Source organism: Notolepis coatsorum (genome assembly GCF_963971535.1).
Source record: "Notolepis coatsorum genome assembly, chromosome: 1".
NCBI classification, from domain to species: Eukaryota; Metazoa; Chordata; class Actinopteri; order Aulopiformes; family Paralepididae; genus Notolepis; species Notolepis coatsorum.
In genome coordinates, this window is record NC_140165.1 from 143,123,657 (window position 1) to 143,148,693 (window position 25,037).

General features: G+C 42.4%; 1 protein-coding gene across 2 annotated transcripts in view; it reads right to left on the reverse strand.

Moving 5' to 3' along the window:
* LOC311240881 (phosphatidylinositol 3-kinase regulatory subunit alpha-like) overlaps nucleotides 1-25,037 on the reverse strand; it is a 68,239-nt gene that overhangs the window by 28,263 nt on the left and 14,939 nt on the right. Inside the window, exons 7-8 of one of the 2 annotated variants that reach the window (XM_084329483.1) lie at nucleotides 24,701-24,899; nucleotides 21,589-21,671 (exon numbers count right to left, since the gene is read on the reverse strand). In XM_084329483.1, coding sequence (XP_084185609.1) covers nucleotides 21,589-21,671; nucleotides 24,701-24,899 — 282 coding nt within the window. Of the gene's footprint in view, nucleotides 1-11,041; nucleotides 11,149-21,588; nucleotides 21,672-24,700; nucleotides 24,900-25,037 lie in introns of those variants that run through there. The other variant, XM_084329484.1, reaches the window with a different exon arrangement.

The following is a 25,037-nucleotide window of genomic DNA, read 5'->3' on the forward strand; positions in this document are numbered from 1 at the left end:
TATGTGTTCTCCGTGTCAACAGTAATTGTAGTAAGTATGGTATGCAACTAGGCTGCGAACGTTGCAACTATTGATCCGTCAATGAACGGGTATACATTTGACTGAAGGCATTACTATCCGTTGGTTTATTTTAAAATTATAACCGAACGTAATCGTGCCTTTGCAGAAACAACAGCTTTGCGGATGGTAACGTATCCGTCAGTTCACCCTCTCCAAACCTTTCTGTAGATCAAAATGGACACAAATCTGTCGGAGACTGACAACATTAACACTGTCCAACAGCCGGCTACTCGTCATTGAAAATGTATTTAGAGGGCGGCTAAGTGGCGCAGTGGGCAAGGCGCTCGCCACTAATGCAGGATATGCTGGGTTCGAGCCCAGCTCTCGGTGTTGCTACCAGCTTGGCTGGTCGTTCATACTAACACAATTGGCAGTGTTAGGGGTGGGAAAGCCGGTGGGTGGGGATTGGACCTTGTGGACAGCGACTCCTACAGGTCGGTTGGTGCGCCTGTACAGCAGAATCAGGAAGCATCGGGGGCAGCGTGAGCCTCCCACGCGTTACTCCTCGCCACTGAGAGATTGCGCTGTACAGGTGAAAAGATGCAACAGCTGCCTCCTCGTGTACCGGAGGAGACACGTGATGAAAGGCTTGGTCCTCACTGCAGCCGACCAGTGGGAGGCATAGTCTAGTAACGTTCGAGACAGGGGAGGGGAGAATTGAAGGGAGAATTGGCGAGGCGAAATTGGGATGGGAGAAAAATGAGAAAAAGTGGATAAAAAATTTAAATAAAATGTATTTAGAACGGACGCAGATGGTCAGACACAGCAGATGAATGAACATCCACCACCATGTGGTCAGACACAACGGATTAATGAACATCCACCTCCATGCAATTGTGTTGCTGAAAGGCAGGAATAAAAAAGAAAACGCAAAAAAAAAAAATCTGACATGTCGACTCGCAAAATACTGCCATTCACATCCCTAGTGCGTATGCGGTGAGACAGAAGCAGGTCAGATGTTATGTTTCAATATCCTAACAACGACGCTATCTCTTGTCATTTAGATATAGAGGTGCAGTAGGCGGCTGGGTGGCGCAGCGGACATTGCACTCGTCACCAACGCAAGAGACCGGGTTCGACTCCGGCTGTCGGAGTTGCCTCCGGCTTGGGCCAGTCGTCATACTAACTCAATTGGCAGAGTTAGCGGGTGGAAGTGGATGGGTGGTAATCTGGACGTTGTGGACAGCGACTCCTACAGGTCGGTTGGGGGACGCCTGCACAGCAGGGACAGGAAATGGCGGGGGTAGTGTGAGCGTCCCACACGTTACACCTCGCCAATGAGAGTCCGCGCTGGCAGGTGAAAAGATGAGACAGGCTGCCTCCTCGTGTATCGGAGGGGACACGTGATGCAAGGCTTCTATCCTCCCTACAACCGGCCAGTGGGGGGCATATGCGAGCAACGTTCAAGACAGGGGAGGGGAGAATTGGCACTGTTGAATTGGGATGGGAGAAAAATAGAAAAAGGAGAAAAAACAAAGATATAGAGGTGCAGTGGAGTGGAACAAACTACCACTCAATATCAAGGAAACCGAGAGTGCTGCAGTGTTCAAATCCAGGATAAGGGAGCAGCCGTTTAGTAACCTGCCACTGTAATGTTGGTGCAACTGTATTATGTGCTGAACCTCTGTTGAACGATGAGTATCGTCTCTATGCACTTTATTGATGAAAATAAGTATTGCTTTTAATGCACCAATGAACATGAATGATGCTTTTTATACTTTTTTTTTAATTGAAACATGAATACTACTACTAATGCACTTTAGAAAATGCACTAAGAATGCTCAATGCATTTCAGATCCCAACGTGCCACTTGCAACTAGAAACAACAGGGACAACGATGGAAATAAGTCCTGGACATTTCGTTCTATCCCTGACAAGGCAAATACAAATGTTGATCTGTCAATGTTGTTATACGTTTGTTGTAAATAAATCAAATCAAATAAAAAAAAATATATATACAGAGGATTGTATGTATGGCATGCATAGTATAATGTGTTGCCTTGCATCGCCCTGGTACAACGAAGCTGGGAGCATAATATTATTCATTTTAACCCTTTCACTACCACACTAGCAAAGGGTTAACCCTTTCACTGCGACAATGCAGAAGGTTAACCCGGTCACTGCCACACGACAAAGGGTGTTATAGGGGTTAAAGACATTTAAAAACATTTCAAACGCATTTCTATGTAGCTCTAACTAGGTCAGTGGTTCTCAACCTGTGGTACTTGGGCCCCCTTGCTGGTGGTACTCGGAGGGATCCCTGGAATCTCAACGTGACTTCATTCCTAAATTGTATTATGAATGGCCCGCCAGCACTGTCAAACAAGAATGAATTATTCATAAAAGTTCAAGTTGTAATTTCTTTCTTCACCTTATGGTGGCAGCACCTTCTCTAGCAATAGCTAGATGACCCCCATACTATGTCCGGAATGCTGGCAAGGAATGCTGCGCCAACCGCATACTGCGCACGTAATACCCACGTATTATATCCTGCAATAATAGCCATGGCGAATGCACCTAAAAAAAAGAAAAGTTGATGAAGAGGGCTGCCGCTTCCAGGAGCGGTAGAAATTAGAATGTTTTTTTTCACGAAATACATAAGCAAGTGTGTGCGGTGTGCCTAATTTGCGAACAGAGCGGTGCCGTTCAAAGGAAAACTGCACCAAAGCAAGCTATGAAGTGGCGATGTTAATTGCAAAACAGTGCAAACCTTTTACAGAAGGCGAGTTTATTGAAGACTGATGAAGGCAGTGGATAGCATTTGCCGTGAAAAGAAGCAAGAGTTTAACACTATGACGACCGGCGCGGCCCGGGGATTTAGGCCTCAGAGGACAGCAGAAAGTAAACAAACCGATGTACTTTCTAAGAGCTTTATATATCATTTATAGTATTGCTATCTGTCCATTCTCATTGTCACTTGAGTGCATAAACCGTGCCTTCATAATGGCTTAAAGAAAATAAAAATCCATCGGTTGGTTGTCATTTTATAGCATCGTGAATATAAGGTATAACGCACTTTTCGTCTAGGCTTTTCTGCAGGAAGCTAGATAATTTCAAACGCCATTTCTGCTGTATATATACGAATGAAATAAAACAAACTGCGTCGCATCCGGACTATTACAGAGCATCTATGGATGAAATGGGGGCGGCGAGGAACGCCGATTACTATTATTGATCCGCAATACAATGTGCGTTCAATATAGCATTTTCATTGACCGATCACGTTACGTTATAAAACAATGTCCAATCCAGCTGTAATTTGGGGTAATATTATCCTACCGTCAGGCCATGTGATCGCCGGCAGCATTTCCTCACCAGTCATCGGATTCTGGTAGATCGATATGCACATTGGCTAATCATAAATCCTATTATTCCACGCTGAAAAAACCGCTCGCCAAGCTGATCCAAGATGGAGGATGTTCGGCTGGGATCAAGGAACTATGATCCGCACACAGAACTGTACTTTTTAATTTTTTTTTAAATTCACATGATACTGCAGTGGAGCGATGGCGCCCCTAAGCGGGTTTGGCCGGTACTGCATGTTTCGAAAATCAAATATCCGAAAAGATGCTGGTAGTGGATCGGGTACCTAATAAGCGTTATAAATATGGAATAAAACAATAACAACTCGTCACGTATATACTCGTGGCTCTGGTCCACAACGCTCTTTTTCGAAACACGTATATACTCGTTCTCGGACGGCATAGTGTTAAGATTTTTTTTTTATCCACTTTTTCTCCTATTTTTCTCCCATCCCAATTTCGTGATTCCAATTCTTCCCTCCCCTGTCTTGAACGTTGCTAGACTATGCCTCCCACTGGTCGGCTGTAGTGAGGATAGAAGCCTTGCATCACGTGTCCCCTCCGGTACACGAGGAGGCAGCCTGTCGCATCTTTTCACCAGACAGCTCGAACTCTGTGGCGAGGAGTAACGCGTGGGAGGCTCATGCTTCCCCCGATACTTCCTGTTTCTGCTGTACAGGCGTCACCCAACCGACCTGTAGGAGTCGCTGTCCACAGCGTCCAATCCCCACCCACCGGCTTTCCCACCCTCTAACACTGCCAATTGTGTTTAGTATGACGGCCGGCCAAGCCGGTAGCAACGGCGAGAGCTGGGCTCGATACCAGCATATCCTGCGTTAGTGGCGAGCGCCTTGCCCACTGCGCCACTCAGCCGCCTAAGGATCTCTATTTCTATGTGTACAATTCTCTCTTGGTGATGGGTGTCTAGACGTGGGTGAGATGAGAAAAACACTGATTGTTCAGTAAGAGACCTACACCTGGGCCCTCATTCATCAACGTGACGTAGAAAATGTTCTATTTCCATACTTAAGCACAGAATTTAGAATGTGTGCACGCACAAAAAAAACGGGATTTATCACACGTGCGTACACAGGTCCTACGCACACCTGTCATGATAAATATCACCTTGCTTCTACGCTGAGGCTCGTGCACACTTTCACATATTTGCATACCAAAACCGCCCCGATTAACCATATACGGTAATGGAACACCCCCATGAAATGTGGAAAAGTGGACTAAGCAGAGGGTGTTGTACACTGTCGGATATTATATCTATTAACTTCCTAATAGACCATTGCTGCCTGGACACCGCAAACACTAATAAAGACCATTAACCACTGTTTTGCCGTTGCCCGTTAGTGTCATTAATGCATGCTGGAATAAGAATGCCTTTCTTAATTTATTTTGAATATTAATTATTATTATAATACAATAAAAGACAGCTCCGTCTTTTAATACACATATATTGTACAGTAACGTCAAATAAATACTACAGTCCCCGCTGAAATAAAGGTTCTGCACGCACATACCAGCAGTGATCTACAGCATAAAAGATAGCCACTTTATAATACTATTCTGAGTAGATAATTCATCTGTATCGCAACAGAGTCACGGATCTGGTCGGGGCAGGTAGCATTATGTCGGGAAAATCTTTATGAAATAAACAAAAGTGAATTAAAGAATTTAAAAACAAAGTTTAGCATATTAAATCGTTTTATAAGCTTTCTGAGTAGATAATTCATCTGTATCGCAACAGAGTCACGGATCTGGTCGGGGCAGGTAGAATTATGTCGGGAAAATCTTTATGAAATAAACAAAAGTGAATTAAAGAATTTAAAACGAAGTTTAGCATATTAAATCGTTTTATAAGCTTATAGCTTTTTTTCGTGCTGATTTGAGAAGGGTCCAGCTGCAGAGCCGGAGAGCAACTCTCAGGGCCAAGATAGCACTTATACTATTTTGAGAGAGACAGCAGAGAAACAGACAGCAGAGAGACAGACAGACCGACACTGTTCCACAGTGTGTGTGTGTGTGTATGTGCATGCGTGAGACTCAGCCCCCCCCCCCCCCCCCCTCTGGACCACCTCCTAGTAGAGACTTCTCTAGGAAGAAGACGAAGATGAGGATTAAGGCGAGACACTGCAGGTGAATAGGCAAATATACTTTTTTTGTTGATTTTGAGATTGTTATATTTTGCTTCCTAAACATGTCTTCTATGAAACTAGTGACAATAAAACGTCAATAACACACATTTAGTTGTTTATTTTACTTCATTTTGCCTTATTGCATCCATAAATGTCCACATATTTAATGGGGAAGTGCCTCATTTGCATATATAAACATAAATTTCAGAAAACTTGTCTCTACTAGGAGGTGGTCCAGAGGGGGGGGGGGTCTCTACTGGGAGGTGGTCCAGAGGGGGGGGGGGTCTCTAGGAGACTAGTGGTCACACACACACTGTGGAACAGTGTCTATCTGTCTGTCTGTCTGTCTCTCTGCTGTCTGTCTCTCCGGCTCTGCAGCTGGACCTTCTCAAATAAGCACGGAAAAGCTTTTAAGCTTATAGCTCCAATTTGGGTCCCAAATTGCGGTACAAATGAAGGAGGTGCTTAAATATACGCACAAAGTCAAGCACAAGTTCAAATAGATAAATCCCACACTTTGCTTAGGAATGGTCGTACGCACGGCTTAAGCACATATCTGTGCGTAAGTCAGGTTGATACATGAGGGCCCTGGTGTCTTGGCTACACTGTCATTTGAAAAAGAAAAAAGTATATCGTCATTGCACTGTAAATCTTGTATGTGACATTTTTACATTTAAGTTTGACATTTTTAGTACAATTTTCTCACTTGCTATGTGAGAGTTATTATATTCTCAATGCCCCTTGCATTGTATGAGAATTGTGTGGAAGAGTTTGCTAGTTCTAGTGCTACCCCTTTATACATTGTGGCTGTGGCTGACAAAAGTTAACAATAAATAATGTTATTAGGAATAAATGTGCCTCCTGCGTGAACTGTCCATAGCTGAATAGACTGTATTTTAACGTCGGTCATATGGTGGTACTTGGAGAGCCAGCTACGTTCTCAGGTGGTACTTGGTGTAAAAAGGTTGAGAACCACTGAACTAGTTTGTCACCCTGGAGAGGGAGAAGAATAGAGATCAGCCACAGGAAGCCCAGGTGCAGCTGTTGTGACCAGAGTAGCTTCTCTCATTGACTGTAATAGAAGCGTTCTCTCTAACTGCAATCCATAAGTAGACATGACACACCGCGAACATGCTCCAAGTAGCTTTGGCGTTATGTTTATGTTGAATGCTTCTACCATCATAGAATATCCAAATAAGAAGAAATAAGATTTTTACTGCTCCGACCAGCACTAGAACCTGAATAAAAATGGTAATAAAAAGGGGAACCACAATGGAGTTGCATGTGGAACATAAATCTTTATTGACCCCCTAACTCCCACACTAAAGCAAGAGATATCAGGGTCCAATTTCTCAAGCTTTTGGACCCAACAATCCCACTCACTTGTAATAAAAGGTTTTCCTGTTTGCCATCCTGCCACATTCCTAAGGTGTACTGCCAATGGTAGGAATATTTTGACAGTAGGGGACAGTAGTATTAGTTGATCTACTTAGTTAGTTAGTTGTGTCATACTGCTAAATATGAATATGAGGCAACACATTTATGGGGTGTTTATTGGTCTCTGAGCTCATGGCAGCCATCTTAGGTAGTATACCACTGTAGAATTAACCGTTCTATCCATTCAGAGTAGTATTGGCATTTGAGAATTCCCCCATCATCCCCAATATTAAAACCCAACAACAACACCAAGAGAACATAAATAAAGCCACTCTGTACCGACAACTGCTGGAAGAAGGATAAGGACAGCTACTGAGAAACACTGCTTTAAACTGAAACTTAGGGTAAGCTTTTCTAATTCAGTTAGTTAAATCTTAAAGCTGAACTCTGTTCAGGTGACTTGAGTCGGGGGGTATTTAAAACTGCCATTTTGTTTAGCTAATTGAGGCCTTGTCCAGACGAAAAAGATTTTGATCTTTTTCGTTTTCATTTTGTTTATTTAAAAAAAGGTTTCCGTAAGAACAAAATCGTCTCAAGAAATAAGTGCATTCCACAAATTTACAAAATAAATTTCTTTCCTGTTTAGACATCGCTCTTTTATTTTGAAAACCCCCGACCGTAAGTGTTGTCTTTGTTTTCGATAATTTTTTTTTTTAAACGGTTCTGTGCTTTTGAGCGGACGCTAGTTTCCAACGGATAGGAGAGACACCGCAGCGCAAATGCAGCTACAGGCAATCGGTGATGAAGAGGATTTTAAACGGCAGGAGAGAGAGATATGTGCTTGGCTAATGGGTGACCCTGATGTAAACAAGACAAACCTCTTTCTCTGGTCTGCATCCCCTTAACAATTGTGTGTATTGAGCCGTACTGTATTGCACCCATTCTGCAATCTGTTAAATAAAGTTCTCATTAATTCATACTACTTGGGTTTTCAGAACAAGGCCAGCTATGTGACGCTAATCTCTAGCTAGCTATTGTTGTTGTGATGTGGGAGTTTGCACATGTGGGTTAAGGGAGAGGTGGGCTATGATGTCATCGGTTCAGGAAAAGAGTCGTATCACTTGTAAAGACGGTGACGCAAGGGGGGCGTCTTCAGAATTGCGCACTCTGGGAGCCGGTTTCAGAAAATAGCGTCTTCAGGCTGCTAGAACGCAGTTCCGTGTGGATGAAAGGTGCATACGATCAAATACTTTGACTGATACGACTGAAATCGGTTTCGTCTGGACATGGCCTGAGCCATCAAGGGCCAGGTTTCTGTTTAAATACAGCAGCTCAGCCAGTGTAGATTTTCACTCTGTACTGACTGCTGGAAGAAGGATACAGACCGCTACCGAGAAACTGCTTTAAACTGAAACGTAGGGTAAGCTTTTCTAATGTTAGACGTCAGTAATTAGTGATAGGGATTTAAAGCCTTGCTGGGTAAGCGTCGAGAACGAAGAGGGACAAAGGAGTTTTCCGAGGAGGAATCCAAGTGCTAAGTAGACCATCCTTGAATAATTGTGCTTTACCTCTCTCTTCCCTCCCCCTCACCTTTCCTCCTGCTACTCACACCTATCCCCTTCAACAATGTGTTTCCTACCCATCCCAACACTTTCTTCCACCAGGCCAGCTTCAAGTCACCCTCGCCAATTTGTGAGCAACCCTGCAAACCTCTCCTACCCCCCCACAGCCACAAATATACCTATCACTGTACGTGGAGGCTTATGGAATTGTCAATCAGCTGTCAGGAAAGCAGACTGCCATAGTCAAAACCTCCAGCTTCTAGCTCTAACTGAGACCTGGATTACACCAGCTACACCGGCAGCCTTATCTACTAACTAACTTCTCTCACACACCATGACCCTCCAGAAGTGGTGGAGGCACCAGTCTTCTGACCTCTCCCTCATGATCCACAGACACAATATCACTTCCAACTCTGTCACTCTCCTCTCTCGAATATCATGCAGTATCTGTCTCTAATCCATTCAAACTCACCATTGTTACTCTCTATCGCCCCCCAGGCCCACTCGATCATTTACCAGATGAGCTGGACATGCTTCTCAGCTCTTTACCAGAAGACGGCACCCTCCTCCTTCCAATGGGCGATTTTTCAACCTGCCTGACTCATCTCAGTCAGACACAGTGGTCTCCCTCCTACAATCCTTTGACCTGACTCCCACCGTCATGCCTCCCACTCACAAAGCAGGCAATATTCTCCCGTAACTCCAGCATCATTAACACCACAGTAACTCCCCTGCATGTGTCTGACCATTCCTTCATATCCTTCTCACTAGCTCTCTTGCTTAACCCCAAGCCATCCACTCCAACTCAAACCGTCTCAGTCAGACGCAACCGGCACTCCATATCCCCCTCCACCCTCTCCTCTGACATACTATCCGCTCTACCTTTGAGTGACACCTTCTCTGCTCTCCCCCCAGATACGGCAACCTCCACCCTCCTCTCAACCTCCTTCGACAAGCTCTGTCCCCTCGCTGAGAAAACCTGCCCGCCATTCCCCACCCAGTCCATGGCTGACGGATGCAGTGAGAAGAAAGAGCGGCAGAGAGGAAGTATAGAAAGTCACGCCTCACTGCTGACATCACCACATATCACAACCTCTTGTTAGCATTCGCCAAAACCATTACTGCCAAAGCTTCTTTCTTTCACCATAGGATCAAGGCCTCTGCCAAGAACCTTCGCAAACTGCATGCTACCATGTCCTCCCTCCTCACCCCCCCCCCCCCCCCCCACCTCTGGCGAAGACTTTGCAATCTTCTTTGAAGTGGAGAACATCCGCAGCTCCTTCTCCCAACCCCCACCCATTCCAAATACTGAATCGAGAAGCTCATCCTTCACTCTGTCATCTTTCTCTCCCATTACAGACGCCGAGACCCTGACACTGGTAACGTCGAACCGTCCCATTACATGCCAGCTGGACCAGTTACCCTTCCCACTCCTCCAGACCATAGAGCCAGACATTCTCCAATTCCTTAAAATTATCTTTATTTGTTTTTTCCTGGTCGCGCAGGACAGACAGCTTTTTCTTGGCCACGCAGGACCGACAGAGGAGAGAGGGAGAAACCGGAGAAGAGAGGAAGACATGCAACATATGGCCACCGGGTAGGGATGGGAATCGGAATCGATGGGAACCGGTTCCTAATTGTCAGATTCCTGGAATCGCATGCCTCCGTGACTATCGATTCCTCTTATCGATGCCATGTTTTTACGACAGTTGCCCATTTAAAAACAATAACGTTAGCGCCACGCATGCAGCCATAGCAGACCATTTGATTCCTTGACTAGGAAAACCTAAAGGGCTCGATATTGCGACCTAAATAGCCATGCTCATTGCAGAGAGAGAACACTGAATTGGCCTTTATTTATACAGGTAGGTTATTGCTAACAAATTCTCTTTTGCAATAACGACCTGTTGAATGCAACTACAGTTCAATAGATTAAAGTGGTTCTCAAATACATTATTTTATTTAAGTGTATAGTTAATAATTCTTTTACAGTTTTTGTATTTTTCTGACATGGGGGCTCAACAATAAATGATAAATGACAATCAGAAATGTCAAGTTGCATGTTGTTATTCTAACCAGCTGAGTTCTGTTGCATTTCCAATTTATTTATTTAAATTATAAATGCATCAGGAAGTGATAAGGGCATCGATAAAGAATCGGATCGATAAGCAGAATCGATAATGGAATCGTATCAATAAAATCTTATCAATTCCCATCCCTATCACCGGGTGTGGGAAACGAACCCGGGACGACCGCTTCGCGACTCAGCGAGCTATGTGGTGTGCTACTGGAGCGCCCACATTCTCCAATTCCTAACTGCAACCATGAACTCCTCCCTCAACTCGGGGGTGGTCCCCACCTCCCTAAAAACAAGCCAGAGTCACACCGCTCATAATTTCTTTTTATTTCTATAAACCTAACTAACCTTACTGTCATGCACTTGTCCTAATATACTAAACTACACTGTAGCACTCAACACTTTGATGAACATTGTTACTCAGCTGATAAGAGTTGTGCCCTTCCGGATGACTTGTTTCAAGTTTCTTTATTAGTTGTCATACAGAAGTACAGAATACATTTATACAAAATGCCTTACCCATGCACAGCTTGTTGTAAATGTTCTGGAGAGTGGGAAGCCCCCCTCCAAATGTGCGTTCGGCTGAACGGGCCACTCTCTGGAGTCTGCTGCGGTCTTGTGTGCGGTGCTATTCCCAAACCAGGAGGTGATATTGCCAGTCAGGATGCTCTCTATTGTGCATGAGTAGAAGTTCTTAAGGATCTTCTGACTGACTTGGAACTTCCTTAGGCACCTGAGGAAGTAGAGGCGTTGCCGTGCCTTCTTCACAACACTGTCAATGTGTGTGGTCCATGTCAAGTCCTCGGATATGTGGACTCCTAGGTACTTGAAACTGTTCACTCTCTTGTCGTACAGAACTTGTAAGTCGCTTTGGATAAAAGAGTCAGCTAAATCAGCGGTTCTCAACAGGGGTGCCGCAGAGAGCTGCCAGGGGTGCCTTGAGATAAAGATTTTTTTTTATAATTTAATAAAAAATAGAAAATTATCACTAAAGTGCCATCTGTTGCAGCTGCACTGTTTTCCATGAAAATACCATATTTGGATAAGTTTGACCATTTCTAAAAATCTGAAAATCATTATTTAATAAAACACAGAAAAGGATCACCAAGTTACTCTGGATTAAAAAAAACCTTTACAGACAACATTGAGACAAAGCTTCCTGACACATCTCCATCCAAACTCTTGGAAGAACTCATTGAAATCTCATCTGATACCACCTGGAGAGCTCGTTTCAGAGTGTGGTGCTGAGTACCAAGTATCTCATGATGCAGCAGTTAAGGTGTTGACACCATTCAGCACTACATATCTGTGTGAAGCTGGCTTTTCATCCATGACAGCTCTGAAAACAAAATATAGGGCCAAGTTGAGCCTTGAGGATGACATGCGTGTTGCCTTGTCAAAGATCTCCCCACGTATTGACCGTATTATTAGCCAGCAGCAGCAGACCTCGCATTGAGCTAGAAATGTCCACTGAGTGAACGAGTGCTTATTTTCTGTATTTATTTATATTTTTTGAGAAATGGTAACTTGGTGATCCTTTTCTGTATTTAAAAAAAAGACATGATTTTCTGTTTTTGAGAAATGGTCAAACTTATCCAAATATGCTATTTTTATGGAGAACAATGCAGCTGCAACAGATAGCACTTTAGTGATCCTTTTCTGTATTTAAAAAAAAAATACATGATTTTCAGTTTTTGAGAAATGGTCACACTTATCCAAATATGCTATTTTTATGGAAAAGTGTGCAGCTGCAACAGATGGCACTTTAGTGATAATTCTCTGTAATTTTATTTAAAGAAATATGCTATTTGATTTACTACTACAAGCAGTGTAATGTCAACAGTACTAAGCCATTTAGACCTGAAACACCTGTTAATAATGCATTATATAGCCTGCATATACACACAAATGTGTTTCCCGGTTTCTTATATAAACACCGGACCGGAAAATGTATCGTATGTAGGGGTGCCCTGGAATATTTTATTGAATACAGGGGTGCCTTGGCAGCAGAAAGGTTGAGAACCCCTGAGCTAAATGACACAATGTAAATGTCTGCCTTTTTTCCCCACATGTTTTTAAAAGTGAGAAGAAAATCCAGAGCTTTAATGGTCAAAGTTTGTATTGTTCACTGAAAGTTATGTAAAGGATTCATATTTGGCAAATTCTTCAAAGTTTATTCAAATCTATTATTATAGTATTCCATTACATCATCATCGCTGACATCTCGCTAGGCAAATGAGAGGGGATTGTAATCAAATAACTGGCGATTATCATCACTGAATGACAACCCACGGCCAATGAGCTGTGTTTATGGCATCGCACCATATTGGTAGGATAATGCGTGACATCATTGACAATGCTCTGAATACGGACAGTGAATAAGTGCTATGGCTGCATCCCTGGCTGGATTCCTACCTGGGGTCTGCATGTCTATGTAGCACAGGATCTTCTCTCTTCCGTGAATCGTCTCGGCCTCAGCCCACTGCCCATCGTCGCTCTCCATCTCCCCCTCACTCCTGTCCCCATCTACAGCTCCAGCTCATTGCAAGTCCGTTAAAAGAGACACCGACCTGAGCAAACGGACGGCTCCTAAAGACACAAATAAGCCGATGCTGTCCGTTGTCCTTATGTCCGTATGTCTCCTCTGCGTCCGTCTACATCGTCCATTCCTCTCTCCTATACTGTCCAGCTCCGGTTGACTGCATGGATCCTGGTCTCAGCAAACAGGCGGATCTTGACGGAAATCTGGGCTTGATTTGATTTTTTTATCTCTCATTTTCTCTTCCCTGCGTTGCTCCAACCCTCCTCCTGTCCGGCTCTAGTCCACTGCATCCTCACAGACAAAATTTGATTGAGGCTAATAATCTTTTACTCCGTCCCTCTCTTCATCCCTATCACACTCCCTCCATCTCTCCCAAACCTCCTAGCACCCTCCAGCTGCAGTCCATTACATGGATCCTAATCTATCCTAAAAAGTGTTGCTGCATATGTCTGCATCATGAAGAAAATCTATTTATGCCCCCCCCCCCCTCTAGGAAATGTCCTTTCACAAACAACTAAAGACTAACACAGATCAGCAGACAGCTATATCATCCATCTTCATCTACATCACAGACATACAATCAAATAAAAAATATTCTTCTTCAATATCAATGATGATACATCTCTTTTCTTATTCATCTTCCTTTATCACATCTAGACAAATACCCATGTATCTCTCAGTCTCTCTCTCTTTTTCAATATCTTGTATTAAGATCAAATAATACACAGTACATGGATATGAATACATATACAGTACATCTATACATCTCTTTCCCCTCTTTCTCGTCCAGCCGCTGTGTTGCAGAAAGAAACAGCCTAATTTCAAAGCACAGCTGCTTGGAGAGCTGCTTGGAGATGTGTGATGTCACCGCCACCCCTGGCCAATCCTGTGATGCCGGTGATGTCGCCGAGGCGACACACCCCTCCCCCGTCCACTGCTGCATCTTTCATGTGCTCTGGAACGCAATGATGTCACCCTCTCAACCGACCGACTGGCTGACTGATTATCCTTCGTACATCAATCAATCAATCAATACATCCATCATATCCTCTCCTCCCTACATCAAATCAATCAATCAATCAATCAATCCATCTTCTGCTTTCCGTCTCTCTCATTGAGCAGGGTTGATAATATAAAGGAAATATTTAGACATGCAGGGTCTCGGGTAAAGGTGGAATACCCTCAAACTTCTCAATTAAATATTCAAATCTCTGCTATTTAATGAAAGAAAAAGTCCACCCTCAAATGCTTCGATGTACTTAACGGCAATAACCGTTTTCTGACCACTAGAGGAGAGCAAGGTGACAAGAAGCCCTGATGTAAACAAACTAAGCTCGCCCAAGGCTACTCTGTCTCTCAGCCTTGCTAGCACAATCTGGTTGTAACTAAGATATTTTAAGTATTCAAATGATTGTTTTTGTAGATTGTTTACTAGATTTCTACTACAATACAACTTTGGACATGGACATGTTGTGTTTGTTAACACTTTCAGTGCCAGCCGTTTTATCCATCTCTACCGCTAGATGGCCAGCTTGATAGTCGTTTCCACTGTGTTTCACTATGTTTGCAAAGCTGTGTGTGTGTTCTGTATTATAGCTGTGGAGACAATGGTGTGGCTCATTTGACAGACACTACTTGAAGTGCAACATGGAATTTTTTTTTGTTTCTACACACTGTAGTTTGTAGTTTATTACATGCTAAACATTGCGCATTTCCAAGATAATCCAGTCTTTTTTCATAGATTGCGAGATAAAACGTGTTATGTGCAATAAGCCCGAATCGTTCTGGTCGATTCCCTGAACCCCCAAATCAAAAAGGTATATAACATGTACATATGTACCATCACAAAATCATCAAGAGGGGGGGGGGGGGGGGGGGGGTCATGTTTGCAGAGCATGTTTTACGTCCGGTGAAACACAGAACTGTGATAGTTAGAAAAACACGTTTCAGGTTCGGTAAAATAAACATAGAATATAGCCAGAAGGTATTCCAAAAAGAATAATTCCAAGTGATCGCATTGACATTACCAGTGTAACATCACAGTGACCAAATTCGTCCACATTTTTATAGGATTCTATCACATTTTCATAACAGCGAATATAATTTACCCTGCGCCGTTTTCATTGAGGTTTCTTACAAATTAACAATGTTTTATTTGTCCTTTATATTATAACATTAAAATCTTAAATTGTACCATTATGTTCCCCTTTAGACAGCAAATGTCAAGTTAGACCGCGCTCTAAAAATCCGACACTGGGTGCTGAAATCCCATAAAGTGATATATAAAAAGAAGCAGGGAGCTGGACCAGCACTCTCAGGTTCAAGTATTTAATAGCAGCCTGAAGTTCCTTCATCAGGCTAGCCATAACACTGATGAAGGAACAAGAGTTCCGAAACATGTTTGTTAACAAGAGTTCCGAAACATGTTTGTTTCCACTTCAGGCTGCTATTAAATATTTGAACCTGAGTGTGCTGGTCCAGCTTCCCTGCTTCTTTTTATATACCCCTTTAGACAACAAACATAATGCTAATGATGCACTTTTGTTAAGATAATTAGGTGACCATTCTCGGTCACTATATTCAGGTGGCATTAATAGTTTAACGCTGCGTGTTCAGATCACGTTTTCCTAATCCGGTGCTGACCTGTGAACTAGCTGCTAAAGGTCTTGGGATTTGTAGTCATAACATTTTCACCTTTTAAACCAATGCTGCCATCTACTGACAACAGAAAGTGTTGTGTATAACGTTAAGTTGATAGGCTACCCGCACTTGAAAACACCGTCGCCCAAAACACATTCTAGAGATTCCCACTTTTTACTGGTACATACGTTCATATCTAATAGTCTTTAGATGACTAAATATAGATGAATACTCATGAAATTTGATATATATATATTCTAAAATAAGTATAATTTAACTTCACCTACCTGTCGACATGAAATTCCCAAACGCTGACAGTAAAAAAAAGCCTGGATGTCACGCAAAATGGGGCATGACCGAATTCGGTTTTGGGCGTTCCTAGACAAAGAGAGTGACCGAGATTAGTCTACGTTCCGTTATATGTCTATACACGTTTCGATGGTAAAATACGCTTAGGCAACGGAATTTCGAGGTGATCAATGTGAATCTCTGTTCAAGCAGGAGGAGGAGTCCCTACCAAAAAAAACGTGTATCCACGCCAATGCAATTCCAGTTCAGACACAGACGATACTGCCACCTGGTGATAGTCGATCGGCATTGCAATTCCAACTTATACAAACGACCCGGGACGGCTAGAATGACCCGGATGATGATTTAGAACGGGGATCAGAGGGAAAATATCAAAGGATCTAAAAGCTTAATATTACGTGTTTGGCACTCAACCGCTGTCGAGCACACGCGTAATATTACGCGATTGGCGCAGAAAGTGTTAAACAAGGTGACAATGGCAAAAATGGGAGAGGGTGTCAAAATAGGAGGAGCTAAAGGACGGTCCGGGTTGTCAACAAAGAAAGGAAATGATGCAACAATCTCTGGGTCTATGTAGCAGTTTGGTCTAGTATTTTGCAGTTACCCACAGCAAATTAGCAAAAGAACTTTGGACCCGATGTCACATGACGATATTGTGACTGTGGCTAAAGAACTGTTTGATAATAGAAAATGTTATCTAAAACTTCCAAAAGCAAATGCCAGGTTTTGGTATCAGTAATCAACAACTGCACCCTGGTCCTGCTGTCTGAGGTGGTCTGAGTGAACCCTTTGAGGTGTGAATGCAAACCGAACCAAACGCAGGAGAAGACCTGAGAAATCGCTCACGTAATGAGGCAGTTTTTGTTGACATTTCCCATATATTATTTTCACAGCTGGTAAGTAAAAAATAGCCAAATAATGTTGTGATACTAAACAAATACCTTGCATTGATGATTCAGGTGACAGAAGCCTAGACAGTGGCGCATAATTAATCACCGACAGTGAATTGGAAAACATAGTATTTTTTTGTCTTAAGTTGTATAGTGTTATGAATGAGATCAGGGGGATATGTGTTGCCAGATTAGATTGAGAAACAGTCATATCCCCTTCATACACTACGCTTAATTATTCCCGCACAACCTGGCAACCCAGAGTGAAGGTAGGCTACATCTCCTCAGTATCCGTGTTCAGTCGAGTAGCCTCCAGCTGCAGCCCCGGAGATGTTCTCTCACGGGCAACTTCCGCCAGCCACACGACATTTCTGCCGCTGACAGGACACGCGCTGATTGGCGGAAAGTACGGATGTATCTCGAAGTACGTCTGACGTATCTCGAAGTACGTCTGACGTTTCTCTACGTTAGAGAACGTTAATTGAACGTCAAAAGCAAACAACTTTAACAAAGATGGAGAAATGCAATTACAAGGTAAGCCTTATTATTACCTTGTATTCATAAGATAAGATAAATTCAGCAGCATGGGGAGGGGGGAGGGGAGGTACAGGTAGTAGAAGACATAGAGGTACATGTCACATAATTATAGTACAGCATGGGGAGGGGAGGTACAGGTAGTAGAAGACATAGAGGTACAGGTCAGGTCACATAATTATAGTACAGTGGAGAAGTAAAAATAGAATAAAAAGGCAGTGTAAACAATATACAATATTATTAACTCTGGACATACAACTGGACACCCTGTGCAAAGTGACTGTTTATGTCTTTTTGTTAGATTTTCTATGTCAGTAATGCATATGTAGCATGGTTTTTGTGTCTGGGTGATTATCTGCAACAGAAATATTACTTGTCCTATTATTGTCCCTTATTTGAAGAGATTAATGCACAAGAGCTGTACTGGCCTAACAGAAATTATGTTTGTGCTTTCTTCTAGATAACGCCTTCAACCATCATTTGGCCATGGGACTGGTTCTCGGCAATGGAAATAATTTTTTTTTTTACAAATTGCTAAAAACACTGATTTCTTCTACAGTTTATTATTGCATTTACATGTTGAAATAACCATCGCTTAGATCAATAACACTTGTGTTACCTAAAAGCTGTAAATCGTTATGTAATGCCATTAGATTTGAAACGCATTTTAGCATTACAACCCAATAACTGAACTATGTTTGTATTTGTTACACCTTATCCTCAGTATTTTGAGATATATCTAGGGACATCTATGGATCTCAGGTATGGACAAATCAATTATTGGAATACAGGTAGGTACAGAGCAAACGCTGTCTGATTGACAGGACTCCCTGGAAGAAGAGATCTTGTATCTCAATGGGACATTCCTGGATAAATAAAGGATAAATAAATTGATTGAAAACTTTATTAACAGATTGCAGAATGGGTACAGTACAGTACAGCTCAATACATACAATTGTTAAGGGGATGCAGACCAGAGAAAGACTTTCGTCTCGTTTACATCAGGGTCCCCCATTTTCGATTCATCATAATAACATATATGACATACATAGGGCGGCTACGTGGCGTAGTGGGCAAGGCGCTCGCCACGAAATTCTGGAGACGCTGGGCTCGTCAGTTCGAGCCCAGCGCTCCACATTTGCTTTCAGTTTAGCTGGTCGTCCGTACTAATACACATTGGCCGTATTAGGGGGTGGGAAACTGATGGGTGGGGATCGGGCGTTGTGGACAGCGACTCCTACAGGTCGGTTGGTGCGCCTGCGCAGTAGAATCAGGAAGTGTCGGGGGCAGCGTGAGCCTCCCACGCGTTACTCCTCGCCACTGAGAGATCGAGCTGCGCAGGTGAAAAGATGCGACTGCCGTTACCTCAAGTACCGGAGGGGACTTGTGCTATGTATGACTTAGTCCACATTGCAGCCAGCTTGTGGGAGGCAAGAAACAGCGTCCGTGACAGGGGAGGGTTGAATTGGATGATACGAAATTGGGATGGGAGAAAATATAGAAAATGGGAGAAAAAGTGGATAAAAAAAACATATATGACATACACGACATACAGATAGACAGTACTGCTACATCTATACATTTATGACAAATACAGTATTGTTTGTGATACAAAAAGAGTCCAGAAAAGAGAGTATATACATTTGACGTAGAAACTGTACATTGGAGGAGGTTGGGTAGGTGGGGGGGGACTGTACATTGGAGGTGGTTGGGAGCAGAGTATAAACAGTACAGGAATGATAAACAGTCTAAATGGGTTTTAACATTTTAGTTTATTTCATGCGGATATGATCTGTAATACCTGATCGGTACAATATCTACTAACCTGATCAATACAAGCCCCCCCCCCCCCCTCATGGAACAAGGAACTCTTCAATCAATCACTCTCAACAACCGCACGTCAGCGGAGACGTACTTGCTTTTGACGTTCAATTAACGTTCGCTAACGGACGTAGAGAAACGTCAGACGTACTTCGAGATACGTCAGACGTACTTCGAAATACTTCCGTATTTTCCGCCAATCAGCGCGTGTCCTGTCAGCGGCAGAAATGTCGTGTGGCTGGCGGAAGTTGCCTGTGAGAGAACATCTCCGGGGCTGCAGCTGGACCCTATTGGTTCAGTCGGCCTCCGAGCAATGTGAACCATAACCGAATCAATAAACACTGCAACAAAATTAAGGCGTCAGTTTTTATTCTGACCATAGGTGTGAACGTTCCCTTAGCTGTGGTGAGTTAGGCTTGTCGAAAGTCATTGTGGGAAATCTAGTTATTCTCCAACTAAAGTAGAGGTAGACCGGATTGGCAGGATTAGACAAACGGGTACATTACAACATTTAATCAGAAAATAATTCCTGGAATGTGTTGAACAACATCAACAATTGTCTATTTCTACTACTAGTATCTCAGAGTGGATTTTTCCTTCAAATTAACAAAAGTGAAAGTACACATTCTAAATGAGGTTCTGGTATTTCAGTGACCTCTCAAAGTCTTAACACTTTGAAAGCCCATCACGAGAATTCTCGGGTTATGGGTTAAATGCCCATCACGAGAATTCTCTGATTTTTTTTTATTATTCTGGACCCTCAGCACAGCATGTATTATGTGTTTTACAGTATACGCGTGGGATCAATAAAAGGATCGATTTTTGGAATGGCGATCAGGAATTGGAATAATCCATTTGGATACCATCTGATCTCAGGTAAGGAATCTATTTTACCTGTCTTAGGATAATCAGACCCGTTTTCACGTAGATATAAGCTTTTCCCCTATAATGTGATATGGCTGTTTGACTATAAGAGCGACCAGGAACCGAGAGAATCGATTTTCAGCACGCGGCACCAGCGTGCACACGTACACATATACTATCGATAATCTAGCGTTTATTTGAAAACGATTCATAAATAGGCAGAAAAATGACAACGTTCTAGAATATTACAGTACAGTGCGATTATCATGGAATCTTTGTTTTTTCCGTGAAAACGAGGGCTTTTCAAAATGCTATAAAACGATGAACCGATAAAAAAACAATCCACTTCGACAATGTTGACTGGAAATGAGTCATTGATAATGCGACGGGCAGATTAGACACATAGATTAGGCGATATTAATGCTAACATTGAAGTGGATGGTGGGCATTCAAGCACTAAATGTGCGCCCCCTGCTGGGCACTGAAAGTGTTAAAGAGTGCATTAAAGTGCATTCGCTTGCCGATCACTTCCTCTTACAGTCGTCAACTGAGTCGAGTGCCTCAAACTTAATTTTAAGTTTGTACTATATGTTTCAGAGTAACTAGTGGTACTAGCAGCTGTCAAGACACATGTAGTGGAGTAAATAAGAGTATATTTACTTTAAAATGTAGAAGAGTAAAAGAATATTATATCCTAAAATGGAAGTACAAGTACCTCAAAATGTACTTAAAATACTTAGATAAAGGGACTTCCCACTCTGTGTGTGTGTACACACACCTCCTTGTGGGGCTACATGCACGTGACCCAGCTCACAACCCTCAAAACACATACGTATATCATGCATGGATGATCAACACGCTGAGCAGCCCAGTTGACCTAGATTCTGGATCAAGATGGAAAGAGGAAAATTGACAAGTGAAAATTGAAGTGACTTTGAAAGAGGGTTCATGGGGCACGAACAGCAGGAGCTTCAGTCAGAGGGAACATTTCTACCCTGAAAGAGAGTGGTCTCTTCCAGGACTAATCCATCCACAGAGCACACAAGGGGTCACTGAATGGTTTTGAGTATGAAAATGATGTGAATCATATGCTATGGCCTTCGCAGTCACCAGATCTCAACCCAATTTAACTCCTATGTGAGATTTTGGAACGACAACGTCATGTTAGACAGCGCTCTCCATCACCACCATCAAAACACCAAATGAGGGAATATGTTTTGAAGAATGGTGTTCCATCTCTCCAGTAGAGTCCCAGAGACTTGTAGAATCTATGCCAAGGTTCATTGAAGCTGTCCTGGCAGTGGTCTGACTCCGACACCTTACTAACTACTACTAAGACACTTTATGTCTGCTTTTATTTTAATTTTATTTGTCCCCCCGTCTGTATATTGGCAATATTCAAATGAAACGGTGGCTGTTTTATATTGCGCTGCACAATCCTGTTGAACGATAGAAAGCAAACGCACCTGGTGCAGCCTGGTTCATGTTCAGCTCGCTGGTGATCAGGGCCTCCAAGATCTGGACCAGCGGATCTGGACTGGACTCTCCACTGACAACAACACAGAGCACAATACAAGTCAGGTTAACGTGTACCAGGGTTAGAAATTAACTTTACATTTTCAGGCCTTTTTTGCCCCCCTTAGTTGATTTTCGGGGGCTTTTTTTGTATTTCGGGGGCACAGCATTTTTATGATGAAAATTAACATAAAAATTTGAAAACATTGTCGACACTTACCATATGCCATTTTGTGGCTGCGGCTGTCTTGGTGGCGCAAAGCACTGTATTTTTTTACAGTCTTCGTCCCTATGTTTGATAACGTAATGTTAATGTCTCCATATATAGGGCTCTACACTAACTTTTTTCCCAAGGAGCTATGTGCTCCTAAATAAAATTTAAATAAATAAAGATTTAGGAGCACACAGAAATTTAGGAGCACAGTTTTGTTCAAGTAACAGTTTATTAACAAACTATTTATTACATGCTAAGGCTGATCCTGAATGTTCGAACGTTCGTTCGTTATAACATTCGAATTCTAAATCAAAATTTGAATTTTTAATTTTTAATAAAAAAAAAATATATATATATATATATTTTTTTTTACGTTTCTTTTATGTGTCTATTCATTCTGTTTGAACCAATGTGGTTTTTCTTCAGTTAAGATAAAGATTAGGCTACACTAATATTATAGTATTAAAAAAAAACGTTATATTCATTAAAGAAAGTTGATTTAATAAAAAAAGAGACTCATTTAATCAGATTAATCACTTTATTCAAATTGAGTTTAGTTTGAGGATATTAAAAAAAAATTATAATAATTAACTTTATTATTAATTTTATTTTTATTAATTTTTTTATTAAAAACGAAGGTTCGAAGGTTCGTTCGTAAAACCCTGACGAAGTTCGAATCCCAAAAACAGGCTTCGGGGACAGCCTTATTACATGCATATTATACTGTGCGTGTGCATACTAAGGGCCAAACATCTGTGCACATACCACCAAAATCACACATTGGCCCATGCCTACTATAGACACAAAGGATATCGGTTGTCAAGCTGCTTTTGGATGTTGTAGTGTAGTCAAGATACCAACATTTTGACTTTGATACAGATAGGAAAGGTAATGGAATATATTATTAGTAGTGCTGTCAATCGATTAAAATATTTAATCATGATTAATCGCATGACTGTCCATAGTTAACTCGTGATTAATTCCAAATTAATCGTTTTTTTTAATCTACCTTAAACGGATCTTTTTCAAGTTTTAATACTCTTTATCAACATGAGTTAACAAATGCTTTCTTTATGCAGCCATTTAACACAAAAGGATGACCCTCATGCATTGCAAATTTGCATCAAATTCAAAACAGAGTGATGCACAAAATAACTTAAAAGAAAATAATAATTTAAAACAATGAATAAAGTGTGCATGAAATAATAGGGGAAAGAAAACGTTAGGAACTTGTTACATTCACCCACACAAGGGCCGAGTAATCACACACCCCCCCCCCCCCTCTCTCTCACACACCCAGCTCTCTTTCCCCTTCCTCATCTCTCTCACCCCCCTCTCTCTATATCTCGCGTGCACACACGCACACACGCACACACACGCACGCGCACACACACGGCGTTAACAGCCGTCAAAATAACGTTATCCACCTCAGTAACATTAGCTGCCTCGCCGGATTCCTCTTTCTCCTCGTCTCTCTTTCGCTCAAAATAAAAATGAAATTTTTTGCGTGGTCTGATTCTGAATGTATAACTTGCGATTAGCAGCGGAGCGAAAAAAGCACTACAGAGTTTGTAATCTTCACTCGCACACTGCAAGTAAATGATTTTTTCGGTTTCCACACACATATTTTTAGGGGCAAATGCGAGTGAAATGCTCACACTGTAGAGCATATATATAATTATATATATAATTAGTAAACTGTCTGGGGCTTTTTTTGCCCCCCTTAACTGATTTTCGAGGGCATTTGGTCAATTTTTTAGGGCATTTTGCCCCAAGCCCCCGTTAATTTCTAACCCTGACGTGTACTGGTGTTAGGGCTGGGCGATATAACGATAACGATAATTATCGCGATATATTTTAATAATCGATATCGAAAAAAATATATATTGAAAAAAATATATAACAATTTCTTTTTTTTGTGTGTTAAACCCAGAGACAGTAGACAGACTTGTCTTTCTTGCCTGCAACTTAAAGTAATGGCTTTGCTTGTCCAAATGACAATACTGACCAAATTGAGATTTATTTCTCTCTTGTCCCATTTATTTTGTTTGCTTTCTAATGTAAAATACAGTTTGAAACCGTCTGTACACAGTAGGCTATGTGTGCTAGCAGAGCTAGTCTCCAGTCACAGTGCACATGTGCGGTGGTTTGTCCACCAGAAAAGCACCAAAAGATAGAAAAGAGCCAGAACTGTTCAACTCCCCTGGAGCCACAGCCAGCAGAGAAGCCCGTTTACTTTCGCTTTCAAACCAGCTGCAGCCTGAGAACTGGAGTGTGTGAGGGGATGTAACATTTAAGTATTTTTAATACTTAAAACAATATCGATATCGCGTGATATGATATCGTTATCGATATCATTATCGCGATATCATTTTTGGCCATATCGCCCTAATAGTTTGATCCTATGTACATGTGATTTGATCTGCAGATTCAAATTAAGTATTTAAAATATGTGTGTGTGTGTGTGTGTGTGTGTGTGTGTGTGTGTGTGTGTGTGTGTGTGTGTGTGTGTGTGTGTGTGTGTGTGTGTGTGTGTGTGTGTGTGTGTGTGTGTGTGTGTGTGTGTGTGTGTGTGTGTGTGTGTGTGTGTGTGTGTGTGTGTGTGTGTGTGTGTGTGTGTGTGTGTGTGTGTGTGTGTGTGTGTGTGTGTGTGTGTGTGTGTGTGTGTGTGTGTGTGTGTGTGTGTGTGTGTGTGTGTGTGTGTGTGTGTGTGTGTGTGTGTGTGTGTGTGTGTGTGTGTGTGTGTGTGTGTGTGTGTGTGTGTGTGTGTGTGTGTGTGTGTGTGTGTGTGTGTGTGTGTGTGTGTGTGTGTGTGTGTGTGTCTGGTTGGGCCTGTCTGAGACGCTGACCTAGCGGGCTGTCTGAACAGCAGTGGGCTGAATCCCTCGGCCAGCGTCCTGGGGCTCAGCTGGTTCCTGGAGCTCTGTAGACAGACTCTGGCCAGGTGGCGCACCAGGCTGAGGAAGGTGAGGCCGTACTGGGCAGGGCAGGCCGGGGAGCTGGCTAACCCCCGCAGCACCTGGGCACACTCCTCTGGGTCTCTCACCTCTGGAGTTGAGGGGAAAACATGGTGCGTTACAGACATCTGCAGGGCGGTATGTGATTTGGAAGGTAAGGTACTACAGGCCAGGGATGAAAATAATATGGATGAATATACTAGAAAGTAGTGAAACATATATGAAACCA